The sequence below is a fragment of the Zea mays genome, chromosome 4 (genome assembly GCF_902167145.1).
Source record: "Zea mays cultivar B73 chromosome 4, Zm-B73-REFERENCE-NAM-5.0, whole genome shotgun sequence".
In the NCBI taxonomy this organism is placed as follows: domain Eukaryota; kingdom Viridiplantae; phylum Streptophyta; class Magnoliopsida; order Poales; family Poaceae; genus Zea; species Zea mays.
Window position 1 is genome coordinate 177499467 of NC_050099.1, and position 20312 is coordinate 177519778.

General features: G+C 42.4%; 1 protein-coding gene across 6 annotated transcripts; it reads left to right on the top strand.

The window, feature by feature from the left end:
• The first annotated feature begins 6379 nt into the window (after positions 1-6379).
• LOC109939226 (lysine-specific demethylase JMJ703-like) lies at positions 6380-17193 on the top strand. Of its 6 annotated transcripts, none has more exons than XM_035967435.1 (13): positions 6380-6979; positions 7056-7167; positions 9139-9476; positions 9566-9646; positions 9732-9809; positions 9901-10371; positions 10659-10883; positions 10993-11154; positions 13665-14033; positions 14112-15510; positions 15789-15892; positions 15969-16166; positions 16399-17193. In XM_035967435.1, the coding sequence occupies exons 3-13, from the start codon at positions 9141-9143 to the stop codon at positions 16657-16659; spliced, it is 3684 nt and encodes a 1227-aa protein (XP_035823328.1). In that variant the 5' UTR covers positions 6380-6979; positions 7056-7167; positions 9139-9140; the 3' UTR covers positions 16660-17193. The 6 variants fall into 6 exon arrangements, with proteins under 6 accessions (XP_035823328.1, XP_035823326.1, XP_035823331.1 ...); XM_035967433.1 differs by having other exon boundaries at positions 6499-6979; positions 9087-9476; XM_035967438.1 differs by lacking the exon at positions 7056-7167 and having other exon boundaries at positions 6511-6676.
• The last annotated feature ends 3119 nt before the right edge of the window (positions 17194-20312 follow it).

The following is a 20312-nucleotide window of genomic DNA, read 5'->3' on the forward strand; positions in this document are numbered from 1 at the left end:
ACATTAGTCCATAAAATAATGTACTAAGTCTAGAAACATACCTTTTTACTTGATTTGCACTTCGTCCACCATATTGCATAGATCAACACAAAAGCACTTGTGTTGGCACTCAATCACCAAAATACTTAGAAATAGCCCAAGGGCACATTTCCCTTTCAGTAAGTTACTGCCTACAGTTTTTTAATGCTTTTGGGTATGTATGTACATTTTACAGGAGGGGATAGCGGACCACTATGTTACAGAATGTTGTATCTAGCTTCTAATTCTATCACCTACTCCCGACTTAATCCTATGGCAGATGAGTCTCATTTCACCCTTGAACATCTCCCTGCACGCTTCCACCGTGGGTGGGATCTCGTTGAATATCTAGTTATTCCTACTCCTCCAAATGCACCAGGATATGATTATAATAATTTCCATTCTCCATGGTACTTTCAGTCTCACTCTGATCCTCAATAGAGCATGTACTAGATCCGCTGTGCTCGATGGGGTGATACCTATCATAAGCCATCATCTTTTAGCAAGGTTGCATCTAAGGAAGAGATGGAGTATCGTCTCTACATGTTGAAGTATGCAATTTTCACAAGTGTAGGAGTCTAGGTTCATTGATCGACGTCTGAGGAAGAAACGAGTGATGTGCGAAATTTCTTCATTTGGCTTCATGTGAAAATAAAGCCTTTTATGTTATGAAGATTGGCACAAAAGACCCAACTGATATGTTAACCAAGGTGGTCCCAAGAGCCAAGTTCGAGCACTGCTTGAGCTTGGTGGGTGTTCATGCTTGCCCGAGCTAGCTCCCATGTGGAGCTTTGGAGGCGGTGAGATTGTTACATGCTGATTTGTTGACTTGAAGATGAGTTTGAAATTGAACTTTTGTTGTCACTATGGTTCGATTATCGCTGAGTGGAGAATTGTGGTCAGCAACTCCAATTTCACCCTGGATCGGCTACAGTTGCTGCTCCCGCTGAGGGTCAGCTGCACACATCCTCCCAGGGTCGGCTGGACACAACCACCCCGGGGTTCAGCTAGGGTGTCTTATGCAAAACAACCAACAAATATCCCCATCTCCATCCCATGGCTGCTTGGTCCAACGGAGAGCACCCAGTTCATTTATAAAACAGAGAGCTAGGGTCAGAGAGTGTAGTGGGGAGATCGAGAGGCACCAAATCCACAAATTTAAGAGAGTGATTTGGGGATCTAGAGCCTCCCATCACTTAGCTTGTTGGCTTACACCTATTGTATTCTTCATCTTTATAGTGGAGTTCTTGCTCGCCGCTGCCCGTGTGTTTTTTTTTCTCTGCAAGGAGTTTCCCATGTAAATCTCTGGCTCCACTTACTTGGGTATTTTGCTTGTCATATGTGCCGATTACTCATCATCATCTTACTTGCTATTGGAGCCATATCTTAAGTTTTCTTTGGTATGTTGGTGATTTGTTGATGGGGGTTGATGTCGTGGTGACCTGATTGTTGTGCATGTAGTGTTTTTTGTACTACTAGGCATCACATGGTTGCTTGATCTGAAGCCTCGATGCTTCTTTAGCCCACAAGGTGTTCGGTGATATGGTTGTGACAGTTTAGCTTGCTGCTTTGGGCCCGCTTTCGCTGCGTCCGACCCTCACAGCAAATGTAATACCCCTCTTTTCCTAAGCAAATAGGCCAGTTGTGTGTGTGTTTTTGTTCTCTCAACAAGCATGGCTGCCTAGTTTGCTTTTGTCACATGGAATGAAGTATATCAAGAACGTGCCTCCTTTTGGAGACTGCTACTTGATCATCACATGAGGTCTCACGTAGATGCATGATGGTGAAAGGCCCAACACCAACTGTGACGACGACTTTGCAACTGTTGATGATGACTATGGCTACCCTGAAGGCGATGGCTGCATTGGAGGTGATGACGATGGTAGCATACACCAAAGGGATGAACACTCTAATGACCTCGACGGTGCATGCATGACCATACAGGCCGATCTACATATTCTATGCCTTAGGATATAATGGGAGTGACAGAGAAGAAAGACTAAAGCCACCAATTCCATGTTAACTGCAGGGATGGCATCTAACTTATTTTGGGCCCCTTTGATGACAGGAGACTAGCCTTTTGCTAAAATGTACTGGTACAGTACAATATAGCCCCCTGTGGCATGGTATATGTATAGGTTGCCAATATATATGAAGAATGGTGTTGTAATGAACCTATGGATGCTAGACTATATGATATACTAGCTAGGTCAATTTGAGTGTGGCTGTTATCCTCTATATATGTTTTCTTGACTAATTGAAGCTACACACGCATTAACTTGGCTGAAATCTCAGCCAAGGAAATTGGGGGTAAGAACCGCCAAGAAAAGATCAATTAATAACTTGACAGTTTATTACTCTCGAGAAAACATAAATCCGTGGCGGTTCATAATATATACCCGTCAAGAAATTAAATAAATGTCCTTGGCTGTTTCTGTACGTACTAGCAGGCAATGACAGGCACACATGCATATACAGACAAATTAAATGCGCACACGTACAGCCGCCACATACATATCTGGCGATCGAGATTACGATTTATGCATGAGTGCATGCATGCCTTGCGTGGACACCGTGCATACATGCATGCATGCATCTTAGCTTATCACTATTAGTTCGCCTACTAATTTAGCTTGCACGTAAGAAACTTTGAACGCGAGATCTCGATCGATCACTAAGCTAGCTGCCACAGAGACGATGTTTACCAGCAGGCAGAGCACTCAGCACTAGCTAGACGAGGGATAGGTAGAACACACACGTACGGTCTAGTGACAAGAGAGATACATGAGGTAGGTAGACTACGACGATAGATGAGAGGTCGTAGCTAGCTAGCGCTGGCTTAGCTTGACTGCTCGATCGAGTCGCAAAGCCAGCGCCGGCACCCACCGTGTGCTGACGCTTCACATCTCATGTCGGAAAAGAAGATCGATCCGGCCGGATGGATCGTCGATCGGTCACTTCAATTTCTCTGCCGATGCGGGGGAGCTCCGTCGTCTTTTCTCTTTTGACTGGCCGGCCCCAGACCCCGGGCCACGTACGCGCGCGCGCGTGGCGCACATCGCATCAGTGGCTTGTAAAGCCATCTCATATGAACGTCCAGGTCCACCCATCAAATTAAATTAACATCTTCGTCAGTCACCAAGCTAGACATAGATAGTTCTATGTTTATAGAATCTTGAGCAAACCTATAGATAAACAGATATATACCAAGGACCAAAGCTCGATCTGCCTAACAATACGAGTAATATATTAAGTCTAACAACTTTGTCAAGAGAATGTTAGCTTTAGCAACAACAAGCTAGCTAGCTAGGGTCCAATAACCCGCCGATTCAAATTCTCAACAACGAATAATGAAACATGTCCAATGTCTAATTAAAGCGAATGGAACAACACCATTAACAGCTAATAATAAATCATTTGGATCAACAACCTATATATACAAATAAATGCTAGACTTAGAAATAAAGAGAAAAAACTATACTCTAATAATTAAAGACAATTCAAACATTAAAATCAACAAACAGAGTAAAGAAAAATAAAAAGACTAAAAAACATAACATATGAATGAAGTGAAGCAAAAACAAGATACCAAATAACAAGAAACATACCTAGCTTGATCCTAGGTGGGATCTCAAAGAACTCCATGAATGAATTCTTCCCTAGCAAAATCTCAACTTGTAATACAGGAATGCGTCACACCTCCCGTGCTCCCCTCCTCGCTTTTCTGTAGGCTGGCACATGACCAGATAGGCAAGAATGTGTGACACTCGACAAAAAAAAACTCGTCGAACTATACATCGGCAACGGCTTCTTTGCTGAGTACTTTTTATCGGACACTCGACAAAGACTTTGTCGATTGTCACCAGTTAGTCGTCAAAGAAAAGTGTCTTCAGCAGCAAACTCCTTCAAAAATCAACATGAAACTCCTTCAAAACACGTGCAAAGACCATCACTTTATCTTCATGTTCCTCAATCCTTGCATCATCAACTTTAAGACCAAGTGTCGTCTCAATGACAACTTGAGACACCTTCATGCGTGTCTTTGTTGGTAATAAAAGGCACACAATCCATTTTAAACATTAAACATTAAAAATTAAATGCACATTTTACTAATACAATATACAAAATTAAAGCAAATAATATTCATATGGAATTTTTTTTATGGATTGCACATACAAAAACATTTTTTGAAATATATAAAAAAAATCAAAATACCAGAAAAAGTAGAAATTTATTACATTCAAAAACAAAAAAACACTATATTTTTTAAACAACTTACGTTAATCAAAATATACATCATTTAAAAACAGAAAAAACAAATTCATTTTTACCTATAATGATGGAAATAGTTGGACGTGTATTAGATGGGATCCACCGTCTAGATAGGGATGCAATTTTCTACTCCCTATGCTATAAAGAAAAGTGTGTCGTAGCAATATAGAAATAGATTGTCAACAACATCATAAGGATCATGACTAGGAATAGAAAACACATCAAAGTCTTATTAATATATGGAACTTGGATAAGCAGTAAAAGGAGGGTTCCAAGTTGTTTTCAAATTTGTACTAAAAAGGAAGTAACGATAGAAAAGCAAAATCCAAATTGGTTCATCTTCCGTTTTTTTAAATAGAAGCTCCTTAACCAAACATGTTCCCATGCGTCATGCGTGTACTGCTAGCTCTGTCTTATTTTTTAGCATAAGCTTGTCTCCCAGCAGCTTACCTATTCTATCTCCTATTTCAAATTCTACTCTGCTATAATAAAAAAGTTTTTAGAACGATCTAGTGTAAAACGTCCAAGCTACCTTAGTACCTTTGTGTCTGCATTGGATTTTGTTAAAAAAAGTAGAGCAGGAGAAAGTAGAGGTAAAGCAGGCTAGGTTTAGAGTCCATAGAGGCCCATATAACTAATGGGCTGTCATGGTTTTCACACGTGTAGCACTAAGACCTTGAAAATGGAAAAGAAGTCCATTCTAGCTCAAATTGTCGCTGCTGTGAAATAAGCTTGTTGTTGTTTAGGTGTATTTTTTTACAAAAACCTTTATTTTTTATCAACTGCGAACGATATGACGAGGTTCTTGGAATTGCATTGAAAGGTGTAGTTTCTGAACTGGAAGAAAAATGCAGTGCAAAAGAGTGCGTCCTTTTATTTTATCCTCCAATGGTAATGATGCGTCCAAAGAGGTTTCAGACGGCCCGGTTCTTCTGAGCCCATGCATGCACGTGTGTCTGCTTCCACGTCCACCTTCCGGACTTCGGTTCCGGCCACGTCCCTCTAGCCCCAGCACAGTGCGCAGAGCCAGTGGCAGCGGTCAAGGACGCGTGGGTCCGCACAGGCCGCTGCCCATACCGCCACCCGCGGCCTGTCCTGTCCACTACGAAAGCACGGGCCAGGCCCACACACCATCCCATTCCCATTCGGCCATACCGACCGTCCGTTTATCCCCTCCTAATCTCCCCCGTGCGCGGGCTAATCTTATCGTGCAAGCAACGGCAGCACACCGACGGCCGGACCCGGACGCGACGCGGCGCGACGAGAAGACGACGGCGCCGCGGGGACCCACCGCTGGCCGGCGCGTTCGATCCGGGTGACCACCGCGTCATCCGACGGTCGTAAAATGAAGTCACCAATTCACGCTGGTGTGCCTTCCTCCTTGGATTGGAAAACCGGAAATGGATTTTCTTTGAGAGTGAAAACCAAAATTATCCCCCCACCCTATTTTTTGCCTGAAAGTGCAAACGAGTAAATTATTCTTTTTTCCTTCTCTCAAAGTGCAAGTGCAAGTGCAAGTGAGTATAGAGAAACATATAGATACCATAAATAAAACTCGGTGGAAAATTATTACCAGCTCAAAAGGACTAGCGGAGATCGTTGACCATGAGAGGGACATACGACGTGGCAAAGAGGCCAGAAAATGGTCAAGAAAGGTGATGTGAGCCGCGCCATGCCGTCCATTGCTGATCTGCTCTGCTGGTCCCAACCCTCAACCTCCCCCCAAGCTAATCCCCTCGCAAAGCAGAAACAACTACTATGTATACAAGCGAGACTCTTAGTTCATTAGATGATGATCTAACTATAGACATAATCATAATTTAAAAGGTGTTTTCTATGAATCTAAATGATCTGATGGTGAGATGGTTTAAGTATTAAATGTGATACATGATTGTATCATAATCTAACAGATAAAAAATCTCGCTTGCACGCTTACACATAAGACCTGATTGTACAGTTGTTGACCGCAAAGCAAGCGTTAACCAACCAATGAATTAACTATCAGTGTACTCCAGCACTAGCATTACTGCAAGCAAAGGACAAAGGTGTTGCCCATGGTTTAAGCCCAAAAGCAACTACGGACATGGGCAAGCAAGGCAGACTTTGCCATTTGCTTGCCTGCCCACTGTTCTTGCACAATTTCAGCAACACCCTTTGCTATCCACCTTTTCACACTCGCACCTCCTCCTCCTCTCTCTCTCTCGTGCTTGTTGTTGCTGTGCAGCTGGTTAGATTTCTTCTTCTAGGTCACCCGCGAGAAATACAGAATACTACCAGTTTACCAGCACCCACAGGATCTCCTACTCCTCCCTCTCCCTCTTTTCCGCAAAGCTGAAGAAAGAAACCCAGCAGCACGCACTATTTATCCCGAGCCCCCTGTATTTTGGTTGGTACTACTACAGTATCCCTCTCTTCTTCTCCGGCGGATCGGATCTGCTGCTTATCTATCTATCTGTCTGTCCGTCTGTTCATCGTCACAAGAATAATAACAACCCTTCGCCTGCCTCCTGCCCGCGTATGTGTTGCTTGCTACCCTGACCTGGCGCCCTGGCCTAGGAGAAGGAAGAGGAGGAGGAGGAGGTGGGTGCCGGGGGCATCTAATCTTCTAGGGCCAGGATCTCAGGGCGACAGCAGCATCCAAGGCAGGGAGGAGCAAATCGATTTCTGAAAGAAAAATAAACCAGAACGGGTGGGTAAATCTCACGATTTTTTTGTTGCCGCAAAAGTTCCTGGATCTGAACAAGCCTGGCACAACAAAAATATAGGAAAATAACAAAGCGCGGTTGGGATGGGACGATGAGGACGTTTCTGACACGAACGATTGAACTGCCGCACAGCTCACCTCACCTGACAGATCTGTCCGTGCGTAAAGTGCCGGTAAATCTCCTCACTTCCATTTTTTTTCTTCCTTCCCCCGATCCGGCGCGTGGATTTGATTCTTGTTGCTGTCTCCTATTTTTTCTGTGTTGTTTGTACAACCAGTAATATGTTTTCTGTTTGGAGGATGGGGAGACGTCTGCAGCCCATCTGAAGGGCTAGAGCGAGCGACATGCGATGCAGATCTGTAGATAGCTGTTCCTAAATTCGTACAGATCTGTTTTGCGGCCGGATGGTTTCGTGTAGCTAGCTGTTCATAGTAGGGATTAGCGCTGGGAAAAAAATTCTAGGGTCCTCAAGCTCAATCGAACCAGAAGGGTCTCCAGAGGATAATCCGTTCCGTATGTGTCCCGCCTCGTGTGATTTTGGTTTTATTCGTCTGATTTTGTTTCCCGTTCGTTTCGTGATTTCGCAGCGTGGGGGGTGCGGATTCGTCGCTGCCTTTTTTCTTTCTTTCTTTCTGGTACTGCTATCTATCCATCTCTTTCCATTTTCCTCATGTCCCTGTTTCTGTTTGACCGCATAGCCGCCTTGTTGCATTCTATTTTGGCTCATCATAAATCATAAAGAAAAAAAAACACTCATGAACATCCGAATCCGGTTGGACGTTTGGACCAGGGGCTGCTCGTGGATCTGCTTCTGGGTCTTTTTGGTTTGTGCTTCGTTTGGCGGCATTCAAGCCAGATCATCTGCTGCGGTTTTTCTGCATTTTAATTGCCCAACCTACGATAAAAAGGCTCTGTTGCTGTTTGATTGATTCAAAAACAAAACAAAAAAAAGAGGTCTCAGCTCCTGCATTTTTGCTCCGTGGTCTCTTCAGATTTGCGTCCAGAGGGCATTGATTCAGAGATCCGTTTCCAATTTCCATGCCCTTCCGCTACCTTTTTCATTCGCAAGCAGTGTAAAAATCGCAGAGATATGAGATGAGGAAAAGCAATCGTTCATCGATTTGGGCGCAAGAGAGGAGAAAAGATGCGGCCGCAGCGATGCGGTGTGCGCTGTGCGCTGTGCCGAGACAGATGCGTGCGACGGTGCGAGGGAGACTCAGCACTCCACTCACCTGGCGCCACGTCGCCCTCCCGTTGGGCCTCTTTGCCTCGCGGGCCGACTGGGCCGGCTATTGTGAAGAGAGAAAGGGTCTTGTGTGGGCTGGCTATTCCAGGCCATCTGGCCCGTCCATCTACGTGACGGATACTTCTCGTTTCCCCTCCTCACGCGGCCGCTTCTGCTCGGTGCCCCCTCTCCTCTACAGCTCTACTCTCCCCTCCCGCGGAGGCGTGGACGGCATGGAGTTGGGGGAGCCCGGGGCCCGTGGATGCCGTGGTCCCGTGCGATTACTGTGCGTGGCTGGCTGTTCGCTCTCCTCCCTCCCCGCGTGTTTTCAGGGGCGGCCTTGCTCAGTTGTAATTCTGTTTCTTCTTCCTCATCCTTACCCCTTCTACACGTTACGTTACAAGTTGCCACTCCAGCGATTTCCTGCGTCAGTCAGACAGTGGGAGGCATTGTATCCACGCAGGGTAGGACGCGTTGGGTGCGCTTGTGCTGGAGTTTGTGCCACGTTGCCGCTTGCGGAGTAAGGAGCAATAGACGTCTTACACTTTCGTATGATATGATTTCTCTACATTCTGCTGTCCGCAGCCTGCTGCGCTGTAGTGCCTTCTGTGTTGAAGATGAGTGAATCAGCTTAAGTAGGACGACGGTGTGGCAAATGCAGCTGAGCTGTACCCTGTCTGCAACTAGCACAACAGGCAAAACGTTGCATCATTTATGTATTTTTGGTTTGGAACAATATGGATGCGATTATGTTCCCTACTGTAATTTGCTCATATACCTAAATCGAGGTTTATTGGTTGCCTTGGTAGGTTAACAGTAGGCATTTGTATACGTTTTGCTCTTTTTTTATGTAAAGTTCATCTTAGTTTCACAGCGGATCTCTCGGTTTGCTGATCAAAGCGTCGTCCTCCGATGCAGCAATGATGGGAACAGAGTGCATCATGGCCACACTCGGCGGGGATCCTGAACCCTCAATTCCACCTGGATTCGGACCTTTTGTTGCCCTCGCGCTACAGGGCATCCAAAACAATGCCAAATCAGCTGATGCTCATTCTAGTTCTGCTCAAGCAGCACACTGCATGGAGAAAGATGTTGAAGTTCTGGAACACGGTTCGGCGCATGGTTGGAGTGACACTCCTGCTAGTACTTCAGGGACCCATAGTTGCAGGAGGTCACTTCGTAACAGGCCTCCAATAGACTATAGCCAGTTCGACCTTATCTCGGACGAAGAATCTGATGTTGAATCAGCAGAAAAGGTTTCATTCGTGTATTGATCCTTATGTGATTACCTGAATTCGTCATGATTTTAATGCATTGCCATGACATGGCTCTGTTTTCTTGACAGGGAGTGGGATTAGTGAGACGCAGACGACAATTACCGAAAGGAGTACTTCGGGGATGCGCACAATGTGCTGATTGTCAAAAGGTTTGTGTAACTGTGCTAAATTGCTGAGTCACTTCCAGGAAGATGTTTTTTGTCAGCTTATGCACATCACATCGACATCGTGCAGGTTGTTGCAAGGTGGAATCCATCTGGTGCAAGGAGGCCTGTTCTTGAGGAAGCTCCTGTTTTCTATCCATCCGAAGAGGTATCTTATGTTTATCGCACTGCCTTGTAGTATGGCAGTACTTGGTTTATTTTTGCATACACTAATCTCATGATACCTTCTTGTGGATCAGGAATTCAAGGACACCTTAAAATACATTGAGAGTATACGGTCTACAGCAGAACCATATGGAATTTGTCGTATTGTCCCGCCGCCTTCATGGAAACCTCCATGCCTTCTTAAAGAGAAGAACATATGGGAATGCTCAAAATTTTGTACTCGGGTACAGAAGGTTGACAAGCTCCAAAACCGTAAATCATCCAAGAAGGGCAGAAGAGGTGGGATGATGAAGAAGCGGAGGAAGCTTTTAGAGCTGGAAGATAACAATAATATTAATCACAATCAAACTGGGGTGCAGCAAAACCAAGAGAGGTTTGGATTTGAACCTGGACCTGAGTTCACACTTCAGACATTTAAGAAGTATGCAGATGATTTCCGTGAACAATATTTTAAGAAAGAAGTGCCCGCGGACTCACCACCATCAGTAGAAGACATTGAAGGCGAGTATTGGCGTATAGTCGAAAAGCCTACTGAAGAGATAGAGGTACCGGACTTCTGCTATCATAGAGTAACTATGTCATTTGCAATTCATAGCTCTGTCCAAACTTTAGAAAGTACAGTATATGTCATTTTAGATCTGGATTTGTTAGATAGTTTCTGATTTAGCTTCCCAGTGCAGTTCTGTTCTTTTGTATATGATTCCTGATTGCCTGAACATAGTCCTTGCAGATGTTTCTTGGCCTAATTATAATATTTTTGAAGTTCTGATTTCTGTTTTTGACATATAGTTCTGCTATCGACTAACTTATCAGAGAATACGTTCTCGTACAGGTAGTATACGGTGCTGATTTGGAGACTGGAACTTTTGGTAGCGGCTTCCCAAAGTCTTCTCCCGAAGTAAAATCTGATGTTGAGCATAAGTACTTAGAGTCTGGTTGGAACCTAAACAACTTGCCTAGACTACAAGGTTCAGTACTATCTTTTGAGGGCGGTGACATCTCTGGTGTTTTGGTCCCTTGGCTGTATGTCGGAATGTGCTTTTCATCATTCTGCTGGGTAAGATGCTTGTTGGCATGTCTACTTCTCTTACAATTAAGATTGTTGTCATTATCCAAATTTAACATTCATGTTCTGAGATTTTACACTGGCATGTCTCTGCTGACAGCATGTTGAAGACCATCATTTGTACTCACTGAACTACATGCATTGGGGTGCTCCAAAGATGTGGTATGGAGTTCCAGGAAAGGATGCTGTAAATTTGGAGGCAGCAATGAGGAAACACCTACCTGACTTGTTTGAGGAACAACCTGATTTGCTTCACAACCTGGTAAGCGTTTCTCTCTTGATTGGTTATTATAAACTAGGGCTTCAGGTATTCACACATTAGTTAATAGTTATCAGAACTTAGAGTAGGTGTTATTTTTTATTGGGTCTGACTATCACATGTCTTCCCACGTCTCTCTCTCTCTACCTCATGTGGTCCATTTAAATTATGCTGTAACATCACTATAGTAAACAGATTTGGTGCTGAGTAATGTTATAAAAAGTCATGTTCTCGCACACGCAGGTTCTTTCTTGTGTTAGATTTTTTTTGCTAGAAACCGAGTCACTTGTTGAAGTATCGCAGCTTTCAATATATTCTTGAAGTGTTCCTGTATTAAAACTAAACACTTGCGAAATGGAACAGCAGAGTTAAGGGGTTTAAGTCTGAACCTCCCTACTCAAAAGACTTACGAAACTTAACAGCAGATTCACCTTACGAAAACAGGGGAAAAGCGCAATGCCAGCGAACCCAACTGGGTATTACATAAAATGCTCAAGCACTGCATTCACGCCACCTCCTAGTGCCCAAAACGAGGACTAAGAACCCAGAAACTACAGCTATCACTAGACAGATGACAGAAAACCCCAAAAGACAAGCAGAGACTTCATCTTGCAGCTTGAAGATGCCCCATATTCATCAAAGGAAACTCTTAGATGCTGGCGCCCAGCCTCTTGATCTACAAAAAATCTCATTTGCCATCCTTTTGAGTTTTGACCTGTGCGCTTCCTTCCTCCAGCATCCTTTTTCCCTTCTTTGTCTGCAAAATTGCCCAAGATTTAATCCATTGACAGAAGAGGAAAACATATCATTAGGGTCAACAAACCACTTATTGTTAAAGCAAATATCATTTCTAAATTTCCAGATTCACCAAAGGATATCTCCAGCACCAATGATCAATAAGTTCCTAAGGTTTTTATTGAAACCCAGAGCCATCTGCCAAAGAGGTCAACCAGCTTCCCAGTAATTGTTTTGAGGTTAAAAAAACCTGGACTATTCTCCAAATATACTTCGCAACTGAACATTCAAAAAACAAATGATCTGTGGATTAAAAAACTCCACAGAAGCAACAATCACACCAACCTCTCCAATTTCTCTTTTTCAAATTGCCCTTGGATAGAATTTTATCATTAGCAATCAACCAAAGAAAAGTTTTAATTTTTGGGGGGATTTTGATCTTCCATAAGAATCTGAACGGGACCTTAACCGAGTCACATCTAATTTTCGAATCATGGACTTAACTGAAAAACCCGTTTTGTTTAGAGCCCAAACAATCTGATCATCGCAATTTGTTAGAATTAGGCCGGCATGCTTATTAAAACGACGTTAAAACGGCGTTTAAACGTCGTTTAAACTATAAAACGCTGACAGAAAGTGAAACGACAAAACGTTTTACGATTCGTTGTAAAATGTCGTTTAACGTCGTTTAAACGTCACGTTTTGACGTTTAAACGCGGTATAGAGTGAAACGCCGCGTTTCGGGCGTTTAATGCGTCTGCTGCTAGAAATTGGCCCAGCCCAATTAGAAACTCCCGCCCAGCCCACCCAGACCGCCGCTACAGGCCGCACTATCACCAGCCCAATTAGGAACTCGCGTTCTCACCAGCCGCCGCACTCCAGGGCGCGCTCCAGCCTCCAGGCCGCCGCTGCCGCTGCTCCAACCCTCCTGCGCCGCCCGTCCGGCGCCGCCAGGCCCGCCTCTGCGTGACGCTGCTCCAGGCCGCCGCCGCTCCAGGCAGCTGCTCTCCAGGCCGTCCTCCCTCCAGGCCGCTGCTCTCCAGGCCGCTGCTCTCCAGGCCGTCCTCCAGCCCCGCCTCAGAGCCTCTGTGTGCCGCCGCTCCAGGCCGTTCTCCCTCCTGCGCCGCCCGTCCGGCGCTGCCAGCCCCGCCTCTGCTGTCCCACTGCGGCAGGACTACAGAGTACAGAGACTGACTGTCCCACTGTCCGCTGGCGTATGCTCCACTGGTGAGTAATCTAGCCTCCTGTTGCTCACTTGGTGAAGGAAGAAGGATTGATGAAGGGTGCTGTCATCTGAACATATGCGTTCCGTTTGTGATTGTGGACTATTAGACATCTCATTCCATTTTGTTTGCAGTTGTCGACTTGCTATTAGTTGAACTTGTGTTATTGTGGTAAACTGGTAATGTGGTTGTGGACATGTCATTTTGCACAATATTATTATGTGAACTTATGTTGGTTGTTTGGTATTTGACTTGATATAATTGCCTGAAATTATGATATATTGAAATTTCCCTATGTTGTTTAAAACTACGTTTAAACTTTGTTTAAACCGTTTAAAAGTTAAAACTCACCCATGAGCGTTTCAACGTTTCGTCGTTTTAATAACCCCGCGACAACTGTGTTTTATTTATGTGCGATGATTATTTAGCATAATGATGTGATGGTGGCTATATGAGATTTGGTTCAGCTGCGGGATGTGATGTTTGCGTGAGTTACCTTCCTTTTGATACAAACGATATGGGGGTGCATTTATAAGATGGTAACGCCTTCTGCAGGTTACTCAATTTTCAACATCATTGCTTAAATCTGAAGGAGTACCAGTCTACCGATGTGTTCAGCATGAGGGAGAGTTTGTCCTAACGTTCCCTCGGGCATACCATGCTGGTTTCAACTGTGGCTTCAATTGTGCAGAAGCTGTTAATGTGGCACCAATTGATTGGTTACCAATTGGACAGGATGCAGTTGAGCTTTATCGTAAGCAAGCTCGGAAAATTACTGTTTCCCATGATAAGCTGTTGCTAGGGGCTGCTAGAGAAGCAATAAGAGCTCATTGGGATATTCTGTTCCTTAAGAGAAATACTGCTGATAACTTGAGGTGGAAAAGCATGTGTGGACTTGACAGCACTATATGCAAATCGCTTAAGGTAAATGTGTATTGCAGTTTTTATAAATAGTGTTTTTTATCTAAATATCAGTGGAATCTTATATAATTTCCTGCTTAGGCAAGAATCGATTTGGAGTTGGCGCAAAGACAAAATATATGCTCTCCATCTCAATCTAGAAAAATGGATGCTGAATTTGATTCTACTGATAGAGAGTGTGCATTGTGCTATTATGATCTGCATCTTTCTGCTTCTGGCTGTCCATGTTGCCCAGGGAAATATACCTGCCTTGTACATGCAAAGCAGCTTTGCTCATGTGACTGGGACAAAAGATTTTTCCTTTTCCGTTATGATATCAATGAGTTAAATATGTTGGCTGATGCTTTAGGTGGGAAGTTAAGTGCAATTCACAGATGGGGTGTCTCTCATCTTGGATTAAGTTTGAGATCATGTGTCAAAAGAGAAAAAGACCAAGATTCGAAGACTCCTCGCAGAGTAACTGATGGCCCCAGAAGGTCCTACATGTCTCAGGCGTCAACAGTATCATTGGCACCTTCGTTGGTTTGCAATGAACAGAACAACAATGGTAATAAGATGCTGGACAAAGCTAGTTTGGAAACGGATACTTGTCCTTTTACAGAGCAAATAAAATCTGGAACTATTTCACTACAGGAGGCACACATGAAGACTGAGGTATCCTGTACACTAAACAGCAGTGTCATTCCTGAAGGCCATAAAAGCTCACTAAGCTTGCCAGTTCCTTCTGGCCACTCACTTTCTTCCAATTTTGCGACAAGGTCTTTAAGTACTGCAGGAGAATCTGTGAAAAACACATATGACTTGGTAGTATTTAAAGGGAGTAGAGAATCTTCGCGGGCTGGAGACTGTATCTCTTCGCCTGGTGTGCATCATAACATACCGCCAATAATGATTGATCAAGGAAGCAACATGAATCCTAGTATGGAGAGCTCAAACAATTCACATAGGCTGACGGCATCTAACACTAATGCAACTCAGTTTTACTCTTACAAGGACCAAATGCATGTAACACCAGAGACTAGGGCCTCAGTGATGACAGAAAAAGATAGCAGTCAAGCTTCTGCTGCATCAAGTCAGCCCTTTGCGGGAACTGTTTTAAGAGCACAAAGTGTATCTCAGGAAGCTTCACCTAGCGTCTTTACTTCAAAGCCTCTCATAGATTCTTCACTTGTGAAAAATACATATGTTGGTTTAAGTTCAGGCGGTGCCCATATTGGACATCCAAATTTTGGTAACCAGCAACCAAGTGACGAATGCCTTAAAAGAAAATCTGAATCTCTATCTGGTTCAGAAGCAAGGGGTCATTCAGCTGCATTGGTGCAACCTGCTCTAGGAAATCATAATGGGAGTGGAGGTGCACACAATGGCCTTCGGATGGCTAACGTTGTACATCGATTCAAGAGCTTAGTTGAATCTTTGGAAATTGGTGTTGTGCTATCTGGGAGGTTGTGGTCCTCAAGCCAAGCAATCTTCCCAAAAGGTTCGTCTTCTCCTGACAATTGGCATGTATCTATGCATCTTCCAGCTTTGTTTTAATTAGAAGAGATCTTGTTATAAGGAGTTAATCTTTTGCAGCTTTGCATCCTTGAATGATTTTTATGTTATATGTAGCAGTATTCATGGTATAGGAATGTTTTGCTGCTATTAATTACTGGTTTACTCCTTATCTGAGTGTGTTTACTGATATATTTGATTTCGCCAGCACTTTGATTTATATTTTTCTGTTTTCCTTAACTTGTTTTACCTTTGTAAACACAGGGTTCAGGAGCAGAGTAAAATACTTCAGCATCGTGGATCCAACACAAATGGCATACTACATATCTGAAATATTAGACGCCGGACCACAGGGACCTCTGTTTATGGTAAATTTCAGCCTTTTGTACCATCTGTACATCTGTTCTTTCCGTATCTTGATATATGTTGCTTGATGCATTACAGGTGACTCTGGAAAACTGTCCAGGCGAACTTTTTATCAACGTCTCTCCTGCCAAGTGCTGGAGCATGGTCCGTGAGAGGCTGAATATGGAAATACGGAGGCAACTCAGTACGGGAAGAGCTAATCTTCCTGCACTACAGCCACCGGGATCAGTTGATGGTTTTGAAATGTTCGGGTTGCTGTCACCGGCAATAGTTCAGGTGAGGAAAGTATTCACTTGACCGCATTCTGAAACACACTACACCTCAAGAAATGGGGAAAAAAAGAAGAAACACTGAAGCACACCAATGCCATGAGCAGTGGAACCTGTTTTCAGGTTGCATATATAACTGCATGATGATTCCGCACATGCTCGGCTTGTGGCTGCGAATTTCCCAAGCCACTGGTGACTGACATATATGCCACTGAATGATTTCGTTTAATTCATCCCAGGCAATCGAGGCACGGGATAGAGATCGCATCTGCACAGAGTACTGGAGATCCAGGCCTCATGTTGTCACTGAAGATCGTGCGACGGCGCCACCTCAGGCTCAGGGTCCTCTGCATGCGCTGAGGGGTCTATTCCAGCGAGCCAACCGCAATGAGCTGCTAGCCCTACGGAGTCTACTGGTGAGCAACATCAGCCCGGACGACTTCTCCAGGCGGCAGGCTACCCAAATCCTCGACGAGGAGATCGCCAAGCAGTGGCGCTGACAGGCGTAAATACAACTCTGTAATCTCTTGATGGCATGACGGGACCAAGCAGTTTTCGACCCTGACGAGAGAGCGGCTCCTTCCGTTGCCCCCCGTGCCCATTCTTTGTATTGTTGTGTCCATGCTCCATGCCATAAGATCTTGTCCCCATTTGGATGCGATCGAATGACCGACGACGGCTCATCAACTGACCAGCGTACATACCGTCTGTCTGGAAACTCTTGTGGTGTTGTAGGTTTAGTTATTTTTCTTTTAAACGAAATATTTAACCTTCTTTTTTAGTGAGGCTGAAACGCAGGCTCATGAGACCTGAGTTTTTTACATGAAAGGTTGTGTACATCAGAAATGTGCAGGGCCTGTTGACACTACTAGCAGATAGGCGTGATTTTTGTGCCGAGTTGGTCAGAGTCGAACAGTCCATGTGCTTCAGGTACTCATCCTGCATGGTTGACTGGGAGTTGGTACTTGCAAGCTGCTGTTACAGACCAGTAGTCCAATGAACCCCATCTGACTGGTCGCTGCCAAGTGGGCCAACTTTTCACTCTGACCAGTCTCTGAATATTCTGCAAATAGGGATGATGAAATATCTGTTTTATAAAATCTAATCCATACATATTAGAATTCTAATCTAACTGAGCATTCGATTCGGATATAGCATGAATATTAAACGTTTAGATTTAGATACAACTTCTGTGCAAGCAAACCTTCTAGACCTTTAGATTCTTTAGATCATGATTCAGCCGTATATGCATTCATAGTTTGTTAGAGATTTTTTTAATAAAGTGCACAAGCTGACGGGGAAATTAAGTATTAAATATAAACTACGGATGAATCATGATCTAAAAATCTAAGAATAGAAGCTTGCACCTAAAACTTATTTGTAAAAATAGTCGTTTCATTAAATAATAGATATATCCAAATTTATTTTTGAGCTTTTTCTATTTGATTTCAGATCTGCTTTAGACAAAACTATGGAATATGCGAAATTTATCCCTATCCATGAAAACCTTTATAATAAATCCGTGGTATAGAAGTTCTCTCTCCATGCTTAGTGACTAATTATTTAATTGTAATATTACTAACGAAACATTGAAAGTAATTAATAGTATATCTACAAATAACTATTAATGTTATTAATGATACATAAATGGTAAATTAGTTTTAGTATTTTTATAATTTAGTTAAATATAATTTATTTGTTGCTTTTACTAAATTAATTTATTTAGTTACTGATGTAAATTAGTTTACATAATTCGTTTCATGATAAATATTATATAAATAATAATTAATTAATTGATATATTTACTTTACTTTGACCATCATGATTAATTTAGTTTACTCTGATAGTGGAGATAATAAAAAATGTACTTTAATTTTACTTCACTTTGGTTATCTATGAGATTAGTAGTAAAGTTTTATTCATCTATCTTGAGTTTGATAACATGCACTTTGAGTTTACCTGAGTAATTATCTGAGCAGATATCGGAATCCGTTACATCCATTTCTTACTCATATTCGATAGTATCCATATCCCTATTTGAATTTGAATTAAAACATGGCAAAATTTGATATCCGAATTCAACTTCATGCAAATTTGACTTGTTTTCGTCCCTACTTGTAGTCCCGTCTACCAGCACGGAGATCGGTGACGGCGAATCCTCCAACATTGTTTTTCTAATAGTGATCGACTACTTACTAGCAAACATGTGCTTATGCATTACAACATAATCTGATACATATTTGAAATGGACAGCTATCACAGTAAGACATGGGTTGTTCAAACCCTATAAGAGCTTGTTCGGTTAGCTCTCAATCCATGTGGATTAAGTGGGATTGGATGGGTTTAAATCCCAACCAAGTCAAAGTTTTTCCAAATTTTTTTCAATCTCATCCAATCCATGTATAATTGGAATAACCGAACAAGGCCTAACAGTGCAATTTTTGGGCCGACCGCACTGAGAAAAGACCCCGATCAACTAAGGGTTTGTTCGGTTAGTTCTTAATCCATGTTGATTGAGTGAGATTGAATGAGTTTAAATTCCAAGCAAGTTAAATTTCTTCTTAAATTTTTTCAAATCTTATTTAATCTATAGGTAACGGGATAATCTGGATCAAAATATTCTTACCCATGAGCATCAAACTAGGCGAGTTGTGGCCTGCTTTTTGCCCATGTGACCAAAATATTCGAAGCAGAATCTCCTCAGAACAACGTTCACACAGCGACACCAGCAGCTGCGGTGATGACAGGACAGTCGACAGGAGTACAGGACGTCTGATAGGCTCGCGATCGAGGGACTTCTGCGGCCTGTTTTTGCTCTATCAAATCTCAGACGTACTACGACAAGGGCCTAAAATTGCATTGTTCTACTACCATACTCTTAGTTAAAAAATAAATTAACAGGTGATAAATATTCGAGAATGGAGTTAGTATATAACACAACTGACATCATGATGATGGTGGTATTACGTTGTTCTAGCTGTGTATATACATGCATCCTTCCTTGTGATAGAAAACAAGATATTCCCAAGCGTACTTCAAGATTGAATTATAAGCAATGTGATGCTTTTATTAATTACAACAATCGATGAGATGCACTTTAGATATATAGCTACTCTAATGGACTCTTTATATTTTTACTTCTAATTTATAAAATAGAAACTTTGGTACAAATACTATTCATTGGTCTTTTAATTGGATTTAACAATTTATTCTGGACATTGTCGCTAGCCAGAGATAGAAGCGAGAATAGCTTTCTAGAGCATGCACAAAATAATAAAAAAGAATTGTTGGATGGTACAAAGATATAGAAAAGCGGTTTTTACTCAAATAACTCATTAAATGATGGTTTTGAGAGTAATTTTGGAAAGACTCGAGATCCTAGATGCTCTAATACAATGCATTTTACAAATTATAGGACAAATTAATAAGAGAGAACATAAATGAAGTTTGTGCCATCACTTTATTTCCTAATCAAACATTATTATCAACATAACTAATCATGGTTGGTTGATAATGAATAGATTTAACACGAAACTGCATTTTGTCCCCTAGAATTGCCTACGATAGAGTATTTTTTAATGCAGGTATGTGGTATATTATAGAACAAAGGGAGTACACATCAAATGAATGAATGAGTCACTAAGAAAACTATATATTTTCTTATGATTAGCTACCTTTTAGTTTAGTTATTTGGACTGTGGTCAGTCAAAGCATTTTCAATGCATATTTTTTCCAGCTATGCATTTATTTAAACAATTTAGTTGGTGGAGACATTCTATCAATTAAGGGCTTGATGTTTGCAAATTGAATGGTTAGATGTTGGGATCGATGTAATATATGGTAGCTATATATTCCAAAGAACATCATATTACTTAGACCTATTTCAAAGCCTATGCAAATTAAACGTCCTGAGATAAATTATGCATGCTCCAAAGTACCATAAACTCAACCAGTTATGTGAAATAGAGATATATGCATACATAATAATATAGTACCAATAAGATATAACATCAAATCTTTAACGATCTTGAAATGAGCTAGTCAGCTATTACCAAGTTTTACTCAATCCTAAACTTCAAAAAGCATTACCAATGTGTGTCCTTCCCCCTCTTTATGTGTTAGTTTTTAGATCGAAATAAACTTATTTTTCTTA